Source organism: Mustelus asterias, chromosome 20 (genome assembly GCF_964213995.1).
Source record: "Mustelus asterias chromosome 20, sMusAst1.hap1.1, whole genome shotgun sequence".
Taxonomy (NCBI): Eukaryota; Metazoa; Chordata; class Chondrichthyes; order Carcharhiniformes; family Triakidae; genus Mustelus; species Mustelus asterias.
In genome coordinates this window covers 33,672,452-33,690,771 of record NC_135820.1, presented here as the reverse complement: position 1 = coordinate 33,690,771, position 18,320 = coordinate 33,672,452, and the positions used below count along the sequence as shown (strand labels likewise).

The 18,320-nt window shown below is 38.2% G+C and overlaps 1 protein-coding gene across 3 annotated transcripts in view; it reads right to left on the bottom strand.

Annotated features, from left to right (window-relative positions):
• Positions 1-18,320, bottom strand: part of LOC144508463 (ankyrin repeat domain-containing protein SOWAHC) — a 102,628-nt gene that overhangs the window by 7,581 nt on the left and 76,727 nt on the right. For 2 of the 3 annotated variants that reach the window (XM_078236398.1, XM_078236397.1), the window contains one exon: positions 5,401-5,487. In XM_078236398.1, the coding sequence (XP_078092524.1) occupies positions 5,401-5,487 (87 nt within the window). Of the gene's footprint in view, positions 1-5,136; positions 5,488-18,320 lie in introns of those variants that run through there. The other variant, XM_078236396.1, reaches the window with a different exon arrangement.

Sequence of the window (18,320 nt, the reverse complement as noted above, 5' to 3'; positions counted from 1 at the left end):
CTTATCAGTAATACCATAGCCAGGGCATATCCGACATTGCTTTTCCTGTTTCTTTAAGCTCACTATAAAATGTCCTATATATTGTACAATCTTAATTCGGTTGGAAGTTCATGCCCATTTTTCTCCATGGCTTGAATCCCTCTAATTAAGTTTCTGCCCCTGCCACGTACCAAAAAGGCTTGTCTCAAACAGAAATTACATCCAACATGATTAAAAGGTAAACTGTCCCTCCTCATCCTGTCTGCAATCTTTGACATGGTCGATCATACCATTCTTCTCAATGCCTTTCCACAGTTGACAGCAGGACTGCACCTCCTGGTTTCATTCTTATCTATCTTATCGCAACCAAAGTATCTTTTCCTGGTCCCGCAGTGTTACCAAGGGTCTATTCTTCACATCCTCCCGACTGCTCATCCACATGCGCCCCCTTGTCAACATCTGAAACCACAGCATGGGGGTTTCACAACTATGTTGACAACACCCCACCATTCTACCTCATCACTATCTCTCTCAATTCCTCCACTGTTATCATATCATCCAATTCCTTGTGTGAAATCCAATAATGGGTGAGCATAAATTTTTTCCAATTCAATATTGTAAAGACCAAAGCCATTGTTTTTGGTTCCAGTTACAAATTCCATTCCCTAGCCACTGGCTCAATTCCTCCCTCTGACAACTGTCTGAAGCTAAACTAGAGCTTTTGCAACCTTGGTGTCACATTTGATCACAAAATGCGTTCCCCATCAGATATCTGCATTTTCACGAAGACTGTGTTTTCACCTCTGTAGCATTGCTCGAGCTCGTTCCACTTGAGCACCCCTGTCGAAACCCTCATCCATGTCTTTTACCACCTCTGGACGTGATTATTCCAATCCACTCCTGGGTAGCTTCCCACATTCCTGTGAAAATTTTAGGTCATCCAAAAACCTTCTGCCTATGCTCTTACTTGCATCAAGTCCCATTCACCCGTCAACCCTATGGTCATTGACCTACATTGGCTCTTGGTCAAGCAACACATCAACTTTAAAATTCTCATGCTTGTTGTCAAATTCCTCTATGGCCTTGCCCTCCCCTGTAATCTTCTCCAAACCCACAAACCTCAGACAGTCATGTACAATTAATTCTACTTCTTGAACATCCCTGATGTTAACTGCTCCATCACTGGTGGCTGCACCTTAAACTGCACAAGCTCTAGAATCCTCTCTCTACCTCTTGAGAGTTCGTAAAACCTCTTTGACCAATCTTTTGGCTATCTGCATTACTGTTCATTTTTTTGTTTTGGTGTCAGACCTTGCTTTTTAACATTCCTGTGAAATGCATTAGGCACTTTAACATAAAAGGTACAAAATACAGGTTGTTGTTGTTGAGGATGCAGTATCCTGAATTAACTCATTCTTACACAAAACATTACAACTGCTGACATTTTTACTTCCTTCAGTCTTCCTCTTACAATCTTTAGCTTTGCAAAGATCAAACTGTATTAGATAAATCACTATTTATCTTTTCACTCTTTTTAAATGTAGTGTTGGTTTGCAGTATGGAACCTTGACCTTTCATAAAGGTTTCTTAATTGAAAAATCTTTCAGATCTATCCTCAATTCCTTGGGACAATACAAACAAGACACTAGCCCAGATTTTGCAGTCAGCGGCAAAGTTAGCAGTTTGTCATTGATGTTGAAGAAAACTATCCATCAAGTGCAAGTAATCACACTGCTGTGAATTTATCCATATCCTGATGTCAGTTTGAAACTGATGCCACGTTAAGTGATTCGCCAGGTATCCAGCAAGTACTATCATCAAGCATGGTAAACAGCCAATCAAGGCGGAGCATTCTCTCAGACAGTAAACCAAGAAGAAATGAATTTTTCATTTTTAGAAATTTACAGAGTGAAATAAACGATTTGGACAAAAGGTAGAAGTTAAAATATTAAGTTTAAAAATATCAAAAATGAAATCCTATAAAGTAGGTCGAGAACATTCAGTAATAATTACAAACATACTACATAGACCACTAGAACGCAGTTACATCTCATTCAATAAGGTGCAACACTGAGGTTTCATAGTGAGACCAATAGCATAAAAAATGAGTTACATCAGTAATTTCTAATTGATTGCCTTCTATTGGGCTTCAACATTGTAACAATAAGGATGCGTAGAATCACAGAGCAACTTCTGGATTTCTGTTTAAACGTACATATGTAAACTCCATAAAATTACTGTCAATGTCAGTGGAATATTGATGGTGAACAGAGTTACACCATCATTACTACCACAATATCAGAGCTAGTATCTCAGCTTTGTTGCATAAGCATCTAGAAAGAATAAAGAACAATGGCACACAACTGGAAAAGTCTTTGAAACAGTTACAAGCAGTGACACTTCCTACCTTATTGTGTGCAACACTGTAGTTTGCTATCCATATACTAGCATAAAGTTTCTTTTTTTGGTACTTGGTAAATTTTACTTCAAACGGAAGTTTCCCCATCATTGTGTGCAAGCCTTCCTGCACAGTGATGTGCTTTACTGTATTAGTTTAAAATTAGAAGCATTTTTCATCTTCTGCCACCATTTAAGTTTATTGTGAAGTTTAAGTCCAATTTTAAGTCTAATTTTGTTCTGTCACTCACTCTCTTTTCTCACCTGTCTAAATGCCCAAATATGTATTCTGCACATCATCCACCCTCTTCCTCCATCTGATGTTCCTGTATGTGCAATGCTATCTAATTCCCTGTAAAACATTCTACAGTTTATTATAGGCTATCTAATGACCCCTCTTATTTTGCTATAAATAGCTCTGTATTTGCCCACTTATTTCCCTTGCTGTGTCTACCCATTTAATGACATCTATGCCTGTCTGCATACTGCTGCATATACTTGATTCGCATGCTGACTGTGTATTCCACAACTGACATGACATTTCCAATTTAACATGTTTGTGCTGTAGCACATGTGCAAATCATTTTAATCATATACAGAAGTGTGTAATTATAGATAATGTAAATAATGTTGTCATTTTAGTGATATACATCTTAAATAGTATTATTTTATTGAAATAGGATTCAAGTGTGCTCATGATTTGAATTATACAGTGTAATTTTGGGTATGCATACAATGTAAATATAGATGTAGTTTTATATTATATGCACAATATAGTAGACAGTTCATGTTAAAATCTTTAAATTCAGTGATTGATATTGACCGCATTTTCCAACCTTGCTCATGACATGCAACCAGCTATACCAAGTAATTTTTCAACCATTTTCCATCACCATAGAACTTGATGACAAAGGCACTGCTAATAGCATTCCTGCTATTTTAGGTATTTCAATAAGCTTTGCATGCCTTGTTAAATGTGTTTTCTTCAAGAAACTGCTTTAAAAGCTCTGCTAATTTCACCCCAAATTTAAGTTTTTATTAAGCATCTTTCAGCTTGTGCTGCTATTCACCTGGTATGTAACAGCGAGCTATGGTCAGACATTGCCACTGTTTTTATTGAGAATGTGCTATAAACTGGCTCAGTAACGGAGTTACAGCACATTCATGCATTTGCCTATTGTAAGGATGTTGACAGTACACCTATATGAACAAGGCTGAGCTGAAAGATGGCATCACAATGCAATTTTGGGCCAAGTGAATCCTTTGGGTAAAGAAATCTTTTCTGAATTTCTGAAACTTCTTTATCCAAAGAATGATGAGGATATGAAACTTGCCACAGGGAATGACTGAAGTGAATAATATAAATGTATTTAAGGGGAAACTGAAAATGCACACAAAGGAGAGGGGAATAGAGGGGTAAAATGATAGACTTGGAGGAGGAAAGGTGGGAGGAGAGTTGGTGGAGCACAATTACAATGAACTGGTTGGCCGGAATGGCCAGTTTCTGTGCCATATATCATATGTACTCCTACATAAAGTAATCTTTCAAATTACAGGTAGTGACGTGGCCTGAATCGAGGAAAGGATTCCCTTGAAAAATGTGAGATTCAGTTGTAACGTAGTAGAACAAGTCAAGCCTTTAAAACATGTACATGATATTGTTTCATCTTTGAAGATTGCAGCAGTCCCTCAAAATCTGTGTGCGACTCTGGGGGGGTGTGTGTAAGTAAATAATGCTAAAGGCAGCAAAGATAATCTTGGGAACTATACAGTGACTGCCTGTGGATATTACTGCTAGAATGCTAATTTCTGAAAGTTTAATATCTAGTGCCAACCTTCCTTGACACCTGAGAGTATTGGGAAACCTGACAAAGAAACACAAAAGAATCTAGGCAAGCAAATAACAATTAACAGAATTCTGATACTTTCTAACTTACTCAGCAGAGATGCAGGAGATTTTCTCTCAAACTTTTGGCAGAATGGGAAATGAAATTAAAATAGGGAGAAAATTAATGCACAAATCCTGAGACTTTATGCAAAGCAGTAACAGAACACGAATGTAGCCCCTTCCCCTGTACTGAGCTGCTGAGCAAAGTAGACTGTTTTTTTATGGCTTGTGAACAATGAGAATGAAAAAAAAAAGAAATGTCAATTCGAGTGTCAGAGACAGCCATCAGTGGTTAAGCATGGTTATGAGCTGCACTGTATCGAGAAAGAGTGGTATGGGGAGTAAAGGAGCTGAAAACTTAAATAAAAATAATTTTTTGCATTAATGTATTTACACAAAATTTCAAAAGAGTCAAATAATAGTGAAGTTATCATACATTTCTTAAGGATTAACTTTCACATCACAGGTGTGCAACTGAAATACATTTGTTATTTTGTTTTATTGAAAGGAATGTTAGGAAACAGTCATGATAGATAGATAGATACCCTACAGTGCAGAAAGAGGCCCTTCGGCCCATTGAGTCTGCACCAACCACAATCCCACCCAGGCCCTTTCCCCATATCCCACCCACTAATCCCTCTAACCTAGACATCTCAGGACTCGAAGGGGCAATTTTAGCATGGCCAATCAACCTAACCTGCACATCTTTGAATCATAGCTGGTCTTTAAATACTGATGTGTCATACAATTGTGAACTTGAGAGTGATATCATTCTTTTAGGGGAAACAAGAAAGCATGTCTATTTTTCTCTATGATTAACAACCCAGTAAAGAATTACATTCTCAGAAATGACAAGTTGAAAGTCTGCTGCTTTTATGGTTTCAACAACAACAGCAACATATTTATTTATATGGTACCTTTAATGTAATAAATCGTTCCAAGAGGTTTCACAGGAGCATTAAAAAACAAAACACTGAACCATAATAAGGAGATGCTAAGCCAGATAACCAAGAGCCTGATCAAAGAGATAAGTGCCTTCAAGGAGGAAAGTGGAGAGGTGGAGAACTATGAATTTTAGACACAAAAGTTCCTATTCAGCAGTAAAAGTACAACAATTAATTAAAAAAGTAACTCACTGCTCGGAGATTGATATCTACACCCGCATTTATTAGCATGCGTGCCATGTTTTCTTTGCCATGTTTTGCTGCCCAGTGTAAAGCCGTCTGCCAAAGAAATTATACACAAAAACATGTAAATTAGATGTTTTAACTGAAAAATGATTCTAAATCAAAAGGTTTACCCAAGTTCTTTTAAGCTTCACCCCTCTCCTAGATAAAATGATCCACATTATTACAGATGGACCTAACTATCTGGTTGGTCTGCCCTCAATTCATGGCACTGACTTGGACAGTTACAGACCACCTTCAGTTAGTTTTGCTATGCTTCATGTTGTGATACACAACCCTTTTCTGATTAAAAAAAACCCTTTACTGGGACAGCTGAAGGTCAACATTTAACGAGGCAGGTACAGTGTTTCACTCAATAACCAATTATCTTCATTTCTAAAGGATGCATTTACCTATTTTGCAGCAATCAAACTATAAATTAATAATGCAGGCACCAGAATCAGATGTACATTAGTTACAGTCAGCTGTCCACAATGATGTCAAATTGTGGAATATATTCTTGAGACATAATATTGCAATTGCAGAATTATTGGCATGTCCTGAATGCGTTTTATCTATGTTAACACTTTAGCCTGCAAGTCCATGCAGTCATGGGGAGGTTTGACTACTTTGCTCAGGGAATTTCCATAGCTTTAGCTAAACACCTTCAAAACAGTTTGAAAAAAAAAGCAACTAAGATTTTGCTGCTGCATGCTTGGTGTATTATTCACTGTGGTTGAACTAAATTTGACAGGGATATGAGTTGAAAAAAGGATGTGCAGGTTAAGTTGATTGGCCATGCTAAATTGCCCCTTAGTGTCAGGTGAACTAGCTAGTAGGGTAAATACATGGAGTTGAGGGGATAGGGGCTGGGTGGGATTGTGGTCAGTGCAAACTTGATGGGCCGAATGGCCTCCTTCTGCACAGTAGGATTCTATGAAGGAAAGTCAAGGTGCATTAAGAAAGCTGAAAGTTAAAAAGCTCCTGAATGCTACCAGTTTTTCGCTAATTTGTAAACGCAAGGGCAATTCTGAAGATGCAGGACTATAATTTTCTTGCTGTTCAATATAACAAAGGCATTCTTATCCTGAGCTGGGAGAAGGGAAAATGATTTTAAAAAACCCCTATCCTTCCGGGGACCATATCCGTCTATTCCCATCCTATTCATGTATTTGTCCAGATGCTCCTTAAAAGTCACTATCGTATCTGCTTCCACTACCTCCCCCGGCAACGAGTTCCAGGCACCCACCACCCTCTGTGTAAAAAAATTGCCTCATACATCTCCTTTAAACCTTGCCTCTCGCACCATTTCATGCAAAAAAACTATCTACAGTTATTTTCAAACAATAGAAAGGCACTAATTTAAATTGTTAGTGTGTTCCTATTCTTGACATCTGGAGCAGATTTGAAGCTCCTTTTAAAAATTAGGTACCAGCTTCAACATAGTGCTGGCACTTTCAGCCCCACTCCAAAACACTGAGCACATTATCCAGACTGATATGAGAGTGCAGTTTTGAGAGAGTGCTGCACTGTTGGTGGTACAGTCTTTCAGATGAAAAGATAAACTGCCCTCTCAGATGGGAGTAAAAGAGATTGACTGATGCTGATTCATTCTGTCCTTTCTGCCATCTGGTCATTTTTTTGCCCTCTGTTTATTCAATTGGTCTTGACTGCTCATCTCCAGGCAATCCAGTCAGCATCCAGCACTTCCAGGAATGTGGACACCGGTCCTAGTCAATTTGAAGTCTTGCTTGCAAACAGTCTTGTTTCACAGACACTGGCAACTTGCTGGTCTCATGCAGGCTGTCTTGCAATAGAGAATGTTTTTGGGGGTGTGGTCGTAATCCATTCAGCTCACATGACCTAGCCAAAGTCACTGCTGACTCGAGGGAAAACGTGCTGGGGTCGCTGAATACTGGCGTGCTTTCAGCACTTTGCTGCCAGGAGATGCCCAATATTTGTCTGAGACAGCAAAGGTGGTATGTATACCTTTTAATTAACACCACTAAAAAGGTTCTAGTCATTAAGACAGTACTGTCTGCTGCATATTCTACATTACAACAGTACAACATAGTTCAATGAATTCATACAGGAATTAGCTGAATCACAGACTGAAATAACCCAAAGTTTGATCCCTAATCCGCTGGGTTCATTGCCTTACACTTCTGCCCCATCAACCCGACTCTGGATTGAAAAAGTAATCAAGAGTAATGGTCCTTTAAGGAATGGATGCGGGTATGTGAGAGAGGGTTGGGCTTGGTGGCAATGTCCCACTTACTTGAATAATGTTTTGACACTATGTGTTAAAAGGTTCAAACATGAACAATCCTAGATTTAGCAAGGTATCTTAGGGAGCATATGGAACTGTATCCCAGTATGGAGTTAATCATCAGCAAAGAAAGAAAATGTCAATACCAACAATAATCAGCAGCAATGAAAAGAACAACATTTGCAAAGCCAATATACATTCCCTTTCATCAAAAAATTAATGTATTTGCTCTTTTTAAAAGTCAACATACCTGTTATTTCCAGTATTTACAGTTTATAAATCAAAGTATTCACATCCAATGCCCTTATTTGCATTGTAACAGATGGACAAAGGCAGGTTACAGGTATTTACTGAATAGGAATTGTATTTGCTATGAAATAAAATACAACTCCCAAGGCAAATTTGCCAATAAAAAAACCATGTTTAACACAGTTCTAATTCTGCTAAACCTGAGGAGATGAATATTCTTTAGAATTGCAAATTGCTAAAAGCAAATATTTTTAAAAGACTTTATCTTCAAATAGACCCACAGTTTAAGTGCTATGCTGAAATGACATGATCCTTTTTAATATGGATCATGGATATGTCCTTGATGATCCGAAGAAATGTGTCAGCCTAATACTACCTGATCAGCGTATTTTTTCCCTGGAGCCCCAGTGCTTGCAGCATACCGTCTGTTTAATTCTGGAAAATTTGCTGAATTTGCCAGCTGCACGAGGAGTGTATGTACGACATTTCCTGCCCATTTGGCCAAGCTAATTGCAAAACAACAAACCAAACGTGCCTCAAACGAAGCCAAGGTGTAAGTGCCTGTCAGGGCTGATGATTGATGATGTTTGCTGCGACCCATCGGCTGTGCTGAACAGGGGCCTAGTTATGCTTTCACCAAAATCTTACTCAGTGGGAATGTCACAACTGAAGCTTAATATTTATGTTAAAAATGATTTTAGTGAAAGAAAGAAAACCAGAGTAATTGCAATGGGCTCATTAGACACCTGGGAGAAGAAACTTCCACTAGAAGCCAATTTATTTTCATGAAACAGTATTATTACCACCTCATTATAATTGAGCCGCTTTTCTGATTGTGTCCTCATAATCTAAACATTCAATTTAGACAATGCATGCCTAGTTTTGGATAGTAATTTGTAGCAGTTTGTGCAGAGGTGCAGGAGCTCTGATGTGTGTGGCAAAGACATTACTAAGACTGGCATTTTTCTGACGAATGCATAGATTTATTTATCTGCAGATTTTTTTTGGTATGCACATATTAAACACGTACATAAATAAAAGTCATCAGTTCTAAAAGTGATATTCTCTTCTCATTGTAGTCTTTGAGGCTTTCCCTTGCACACTTGAAAGATTTACGTGAATAACGCCTAATTTCCATCAGCCCACCTGCCAGAGTCAACAGCAAGGTGGCTCCACACTTCGTGTGGGGAGGCAGTGGTGGGCAAGAGAGACAAGTTGACCAGGCTATTCATTGACCACCTTGTGGCTAGTTATAGACTTGACACTGACAGAAATTTAAAAATTTTAAATAATTCCACAAGTACACATTTGGGGGGAGAAGTGAGGGTTGGTGTGTGGGGTGCTGTGCTTTCAGGAAACATTAGAATATGGGTCAGGTAATTGGAGAATGAAAAATGAATTGATGAAAATAATGCATTCTCAGATTGGAGAAATACACAAATCTTATAAACTTTTCACTCACTGTAAAGTATTTTCCAGAAAAAATTCTGAAATATACTTTCAGGCCCAATAAACTAAAACCATTTCCATCATGTTTTTGCAAATTTCTCCTTGCTATTCAGCTTTGTAAATTACCAATACTCGAGAGGGAAGCGGTAGCTTAGTGGTGGAAAGCAGACATGGGTTCAACTCCACCATGGCAGCTGTTGGGATCAATCAATAAATCTGTAATTTAAAAAAAGTCTAAATGGTGACCAAAAACCATTGCTGACCATCATAAAAACCCATCTGGTTCATTCATGTCCTTTGGGGAAGGAAATCTTCCATCCTTACCTGGTCTGGCCTAAATGTGACTCCAGACCCACAGCAATGTGGTTGATTCTTAAATGCTCTCTGAAATGGCCTAGCAAACCACTCAGTTGCATCAAACTGTGACAAAGTTTAAAAGGAATGAAACCAGACAGACCACCTGGCATAGAACTAGGCACTGGAAATGACAACATCGAACCCAGTTTCAACCCTGCAAAGTCTCCCTTGTTAAAATCTGGGGGCTTGTGTTAAAATTGTAAGAGCTGCCTCAGACTAGTCAAACAACAGCCTGACATAGTTATACTCACAGACAACGTCCCAGACACCATCAGATGTCCCACTGGCAGAAAAGACTCAGAGATGGCCGCACAGTGCTAAACAGTCAGGAGAGAGTGTTCTTGACATTGACTCTGGACCTCATTAAGTCTCATGGCATTAGTTTAAACAAGGGCAAAGAAACCTCTTACTGGTTATCACCTATTGACCCATCTCAACTGATCAAAGAGAAGTCCTCCATCTTGAACGCCACTTGGAGGAAGCACGGAGGAAGACAAAAGGCACAGAATGTACTCTAGGTGGGGGGCTTCAATGTCTGTCATAAAGGACATAGCTGCTAGACTCGGTCTTTGACAGGTGGTGAAGGAACCAACAAAAGGGAAAAAAAGCATACTTGACCTCATCCTCACTAATCTACCTGTTGCAGATGCATCTGTCTATGGCAGTATCGGTAGGAGTAACCACAGCACAGTCCTTATGGAGACAAAGTCCTGTGTTCACATTGAAGATACGATCCATCCTGTTGTGTGGAACTACCACTGTGCTAATTGGGATAAATAATCGAACAAATCTAGCAACTCAAAACTGAGCATCCATGAGGAACTGGGGGCCACCAACAGTAGAACTGTATGCAACCAAAATCTGAAACCTAATGTCCTGGCATATCTCCTACTCTACCATCATCATCAAGCCAGAAGATCAACCCTGGTTCCATGACGTATTCAGGAGGGCATGCCAGGAGCAGCACCAGGCATACCTAAAAATGAGGTGTCAACCTGATGAAGCTATAACACAGGACTAATTGCATGCCAAAAGGAAGCAGCAGCATGCAATAGACAGAGCTAAGCGATTCCACAACTAATAGATCATCTAAGCTCTGTAGCCCTGCCACATCCAATCGTGAACAGTGGACAATTAAACAACCCACTGGATGAGGTACCACAAATATCCCCATCCTCAATGATGGGGGGAGCCTAGCACATCAGTGCAAAAGTCGAGGCTGAAGCATTTGCAGCCATCTTCAACCAGAAATGCCAAGTGGATAATCCATCTCGGCCTCTTCTTGGGTCCCCAGCATCACAAGTGTCAATTTGCTCCACATGATATCAAGTGGCAATAATCTGCTCATTGATGCTCAGGTTGGGTTCTGAGAGAGCCACTCAGCTCCTGACCTCATTACAGCCTGGATTCAAACACAGACAAAAGAGCTGATCACAAAAGGGGAGGTGAGAATGACTGCCCTTGACATTACTCGACAGAGTGTGGCATCAAAGAACCCTAGCAAAACTGATTGGAGTCATATCTTGCATAAAGTTGGTTGTAGTTGTTGCAGGTCAATCATCTCAGTGCCGGGACTTTTTTGCAGGATATCCTCAGGGTAGTGCCCTAGGCCCAACCACCTTCAGCTGTTTCATCAATGACCTTCCATTCATCAGAAGGTCAGCAGTGGATGATTGTACCATGTTCAGCACCATTCGCAACTCTTCAGATACTGAAGCAGTCCATGTCCATATGTAGCAAGACCTGGACAATATTCTGGCTTGGGTTGATAAGTGGCAAGTAACCTACAGGCCACACAAGTGCCAGGTAACAAACATCTCCAACAAGAGAGAATCTAGCTATCTCACCTTGACATTCAATGACATTACAATGGCCGAATTCCCCAAATCAAAGGTTATTGGGGGTGGTTGGGAAATGTGGAACTCAAACACAAACAGATCAGCCATGATCTTGAATAGCAGAGCAGGCTTGATGGGGCTGAATGGCCTACTTCTGCTCCTGCTTTGTATGTTCCTATGACAGAACCTTCAAACTCATGCCCTCTTCCAGCCAGAAGGACCAACTGATCCATTTTATTTAAAGGCACCTCTGAATGCTTCAAACTCTCAAAATGGCATGAAAAATTTGGTCTATTTGGTTTGTATGATTGTACGCATATCTATCTGAGGAATAGAATTACATGGATGGCAAGATTTTGCTTTTATATTCTTCACATGTCGAATGTTGGGCAGTTAACGGGACTTTACAATTCCACACCAAAAGGATCAGTTAATCTGAACCTGCGCCATTCCTTCAGTTTCCATGAAAAATGGAAATTGGCCATTTAACCTAGAGTCTGTTCCACCATTCTTCAAGATCATGGCTATCTCCATTGGCATGCCTTTGCACTATATCCCTTCGTACCTACTGATTGACAACAATCCCATTTGAAAATTAACTGATTTATCAACTGCCATTTATGAAGGAGAGTTCCAAACAACTTCAACCCTTTGCATACAGGAGCCTTTGCTAAATTTCATTCTTGAAAGGCATGTCTCTAATTTTAAACGAAGTCCCCTAGTCCCAGACTGACTAACCAGCAGAAGTAGTTTCTCTCCATCTATCCACCAGTTGCTCTAATATCTTGTAAACTTCAATTAACCCCTTAATCTTGTAAAATTCCAGGGATTGCAATACGCAAGCTTCAAAACTTTAAGGTTAGATTTCTGGCTCAATAGTCCAACTGACTTGCTTAAAAATTATTGCCAAAGATCACACCTTTGATCAAGGTGAAAATATATAGATTCTTTCACTCAAAGAAATGTGAATACTGTAATTAATTTCTGAAGACATTTGCTTGTCACTTGAACCTGAAGAGGGTAATATCCTAACTATGTTAGGAGATTTGGGATTTCGACAAAAAGAAAATAACGTAGATTGCACAGATTCAAAATAACATACAACAGGTTGATTGAAAGAGATGTTCTCTGCACTGTAGAGCACAAATTGAAACTAAAACAGCAGCCTGTGCAACACCCTAATGCCATCACCATCAAATGTGATCAACTCAAAGCAAATATGCAACTATTTAAGTATACAACAGAGAAAAATCTGCTTCGACACTTGCTCATGTGGAAGCATAGGTAACAGGTTTCTAAGCACATTACCTGAAAAACAAACCTCTCAATTTTTGAAAAACAAGTGCAGTTTGAGGTCAAAAACAGATAGGAACAAAAAGGAAAGAAATCCTGTTTACTTGGCAGTTTACTCTGACAAATTCAGAATTGCTTCTACACCTGACAATTTGCTGGGATTCAAGAGGTTGCCAGTCCTAACAGATAGGTAAAACTATTTGCTACAAGCATTGTCCCTTTGCTGCTTTATTATCTCACTGAAAGAAGAACTCCATAAAAACTTGGTTATAAATCAGTAGATTTATATTACATTTCCTTGATTTTTAGATTTCAGTTTCAAGCAGGTCACTGTAGCATTAACGTCAAAATTTATCCGATTAACATTGGACTCCAAATTTTCCTAAACTTCCCCCACTATGCAGAGTCAATCCTGAATTTCCAAATTGGCTTGCGTCACAATGCAAAGGGGCAGAGAGTCCTAGTAAACTGCTTGCTGTAAATCCTTTTGTCTTGTAGTTTCATACATTATTGTTGAATTACTGAATCGCTGATGGTTTCACTTGACAGACCGTAGATGCAATTTAGTGATTTGTTGAAGAATTTAAATTGGCTTCACAACTGGCCAAACAAATAATATGAAATTTAATGCCAACAATTATAGACAATGGCAAGATCTGAGATATTAAGCATACAAAGAATAATAATAAAATGATACTTAAAGGATCTGGAATAATATTAGATGTAACAATTTTGCTGTTCAATTGTTCAATGTGGCGATACAAATAGCGAAACATAAAGGTGAACATAGTATTGGAACATGCGGCCAGAACAGCAAAATATATAGAAATTATGCCGTAAATTACAAAATGATATTTACACCACATCTGGAAGTCACAAAGCTACAAAAAAGATGTACCGGTGAAAAATGAACATTGCATTTGAAGGTTGAAGACATTTTGGGCATTTAAACTGCAGTTGAATGCTAGGCTAAGAGTACAACAGAAATTAGCTTTAATGGACTGTAAAAACTGCTCAAATAAAAAAGATGTGGAGATGCCGGCGTTGGACTGGGGTAAACACACCAAGAAGTTTAACAACACCAGGTTAAAGTCCAACAGGTTTATTTGGCTTTTGCTACCAAATAAACCTGTTGAACCTTAACCTGGTGTTGTTAAACTTCTTACCAAATAAAAAAGGACAGTGTTTCGTCTTTTCTGATCATCTCCCTTCATTAACTATAATATATCTTAATTTGGGGCAAAATAATACTTACAAACTATTGTGAAGCACCATAAATTCAAGCGTTGAAGAGATGATCCATAATTCATAGATGAGAAGCAAATTGCAATTGATATGGGAGAATAGAACAAAACATGAGTATCAAAATGAGCACAACATTCAAAAATATATATTTCAATATTTGCTCTATATTTAAGTTTTTAAGTGTAGAAAAAGTCTGTGTTGCACAAAATGCACCAGTTAACAACTCGTATTTTCAAAATTTAATTGCATACAGGCTCTAACTCACAGAGCAATCAACTGAAAGATCATCAAAAATAGCAGTACACAGGCAAGGGGTAATTGTACTAGTTAGTACTCTTGGAACATAGCCTTGCCTGCCAGGAGTGTATATTGGGAATTCTGGCATTATCTAAGTTCCTGACTTGTGCCCCCATCAGGGAAAGAGTCTGTGCTTTCAGCCCAAACTTAAAAAAGATAGCCTAATATTTAGATTGAACATCATTAGACAAGTATAAAGATGAGTTCGTCACACAGTAAATGGTTTTAAAAATAAGTTGGGAACGGATAGTTGCACAGAAAACAATAACATTTGTATTTTCTCTTTATGTAACTCTCACATATTTAAAGTTTATTTATCAGTGTCACAAGTAGGCTTACATTAACACTGCAATGAAGTTACTGTGAAAATTTTGTTTTCAGTGTCATTTATTCATACATCCTTCTCTCTTGGCGGCTTAGAATACATGTTCCTCTCGTTTCTTTCTGCCCATCTTCAAATTTTCCAATTCCTTTTGAAAGTCTGCCCTTTGCTTCGTAACTTTTCTTTAATGTGACTTCCACCTGTGGCCTTTAGTCCTTTTCTGAGCACCTTCCTGCATAAATTCTCTTCACATGCACCATTCTTCTCTCTCACCTCAGGTACATATTTTTACCTTTTGAATTTGCTTTACTTTCTTTCCACTTGAGAGAAATTGATTCTAACTGAATCATGAACTTGGCGCATGGTTATAATGGGAAGGATTTGGAGATTTGGATTGATGGAGAGGGGCGAGAGGGGGAAATTGGAAATGACTGGGAAAAAAAAGAGTGGAAAAATAGTGAGGATAGCTTAAAAAAATTCAAGTTAAAAATATGAGGTCAGTAACTTAAAAGTAGGGAAGTTAATAAGTTATATAATGTCATGTCGGAAACATGGGATGTCAACAGAATAATTAGGCATAGTAATAATAAAATTAATATAATGGGATCTCCTGTTTGGTGGTGGTAAGGCGCAATATCGCCATCCTTCTACAAGAAAGTACTCTCCATTTAAAACCCCTCATCCATTACAGCTCCCCGCACTTCTCCCCCTTAGAAGTTCTGCCAGTGAGGCCCGTCCAGTTTCTCAATATTTACTTGAAATTTACCTTGACACTTGGGGACTTCCAGCAGTTTCAACATTCGCCACTACTCTATTCTGTTGCTGCTGGGCCTACAGAGCTGCCAGTCAGACGAGCAGCTCTCTCGGTTGGGACTTACTCCCAGATAGGGGCAGAAGTCCCATTCTGACACAGTTAAGGCTGTCCCCAGCATAAAATTGCTGCAAGCAATTGGGTTTTGGGTGAACAGCTGATGAAGGGTCATCCCTCAAAACGTTGGCTCTACTCTCTTTCCACAGATGCTGTCAGACCTGAGTTTCTCCATCATTTTCTATTTTTGTTTCAACTTCCAACATCCAAAGTATTTTGCCTTTATCTTAGATTCCCAAATTACTTCATTTTACCTTGAATTAAAGGAGATACTTAACTATTTTCTGTCTCTACCTTGCTCTCACCCTCCCCAAATTTCTGTGAAACTAAAATGTTGCCCATAATCACATAAGTTACATAACTTGAAAATACGACTGCAAGGGATTACTGGAGCCAGCCTAAAGGTTTATTTATGTTAATACACAGACTGGGAGGGAAAAAGAGGCTGCTGCGGCTGGAGTAAATGCAGTTAGAAGTCTCACAACACCAGGTTAAAGTCCAACAGGTTTATTTGGTAGCACGAGCTTTCGGAGCAGTGCTCCAAAAGCTCGTGCTACCAAATAAACCTGTTGGACTTTAACCTGGTGTTGAGAGACTTCTTACCGTGCCTACCCCAGTCCAACATCGGCATCTCCACATCATGGAGCAAGTGCGCAAGACCTGGAGGACTAGAAGGTACCATGTGAGTTATCTACACTGAGCCACAAATAAAAAAAGGATTTAGGAGGCCATGAGAAATTTCTTGGACAAAGAAGCAGTGAAGATTGGAGCTAATGTCAGGACTGTTGTCATGACCATTGTAACACAGTTAAGACTGTCACTAGGTCTTAATATTCTCTTTAACGTTTGCAAACTCACGAAGCAACGTGCAAATAAGCCATTTCCTTTTGAAATGATCAGTGTTTCTAATCTCATGAGTTTTTACAGCATAAAGAGAATGTGAAACTAACTTTTCAAAATGAAAAACAGCAATAAAATTAAATCAATATTTTCTGCAGCCCACAAAGCACTCTGTTTAACTGCTGGTTAATGGAAACTAGCAATAACTTGTTAGTATATTAAATAAAATACAACATTTTAGCAAACAGAATTAGACTAGAGTGTATTACTACATAGTACATCGCTAGTTAAAAATAATTGTTTTATTAACAAATAAAAAAGCATATTCAATGTATTAGCATGAAATAAATCTAAAATGTAACAGTTTTCAATTAAAATGTATTGTACTATCTTCTGGTCCGGAAGCAAAGAAGCCGAAAGAAAATTCTCAGAATTTTAGATGGTGAAATATTTTTGTCAGGTACTTACCCCCTAATATCAGGCAGGTTGTTTCACGGTTATTGGAATCAAAAACAGAAAAATTAATTTCATATATACAGTGCAGATGAAAAACAAAAATATATTTAGTGAAGAACTTAAAATTTAGATCTTCAGACAAGTTAACACGTTAGCTGATATGAAATTATTTAAAACATTTTTCAATTTATACTAAATACTTTGAACGTTTCTGCTCTTAACAGTACAATCATGCCCTCAAATCCTCCACTGAAACAATATCAATGTTGATTCACAAGCAAACTTATTGGACAAATCTTGAAACATTCCTAATACATTAGCCAGTGGTTTGAGTAATTTGGATGTTACGATATGGCATTCTGACATTTAATCGACTTGATTTGGACCCCAGCAAAGCATTCCCCCAATTCCCAACATTACTGTTGTAGATCACTTAGTTTCTAAGCCATTTAACTAAGAAAGTAAGTAAGCTCAGCAGGTGGCTAGGTACCAAACAGGGCCAGCTACCCCTTCAAGTTGATTTAGACCTTCCATGTAGATATATTATACATAGATCTATTCTACCCAATCACTTGATAACCTTTGTGTGTTTTTGAAAGATGAAAAATAACCAAAATTTTGATTAGATTGAGAAAAGGAAATGAAATTGTCTACCAAGTAGACAAATTTCAGTCGTTAAATAAGGCAACATTATTACAAGGGTAACTTTTATAGATGTATGTGCTCGAGCTTTTGAAAGATAATATTTAAAATACTTAGTCATGGATCTTGCCGAGTTTTAAAGTAACTTAAAAATCAAATGTTACAACGTGTATTTGCTTGCTGCCTTTATTGAGCATCAAGTAAAACCAAAACAAGTTTGTCTCTTCCTTGGATGTTTTTGATATGAATTTATCTGGAGATCTTTCAGAAAAAAATCATCAGCCCTCAGATTTCTAAATTGCATTCACTTTATTTGACAGTTTATTTCAGAAATAAAGTTTTAAATAGGATCGGTCAGCAAGTCCAGAATCTGGGAAATGATATTGCAACTTCGAGATCTGCTGACAAATTCAAGTTAAAGCTATCAGATAAGCTAATTAAATTTCCAATAATTCTAAGTTAGTGCTTGAACACTATTCCAAAAGTAGATAAATGAAGCTAAAATACATGTGCAATACATGTGTGCAGGCTACTATTTCTGATTTTTAAATATTCACAAAATAGGAATTGAAACCAATGACTGCAGATGAAGCATCCTGCAACTTGCATTTCAGCATTTTTTGGTTTGAATTTTGAATATTTAGCTCTAAATAGCTATAAACATTAATGCTATTTTAGAATTTTAATATGGGAATTTGTAGCATTAGAATGTCCAGTGCCAATGGAGGGAAGAAGTATATACTTGCATGAAATTAATGAGGGTGA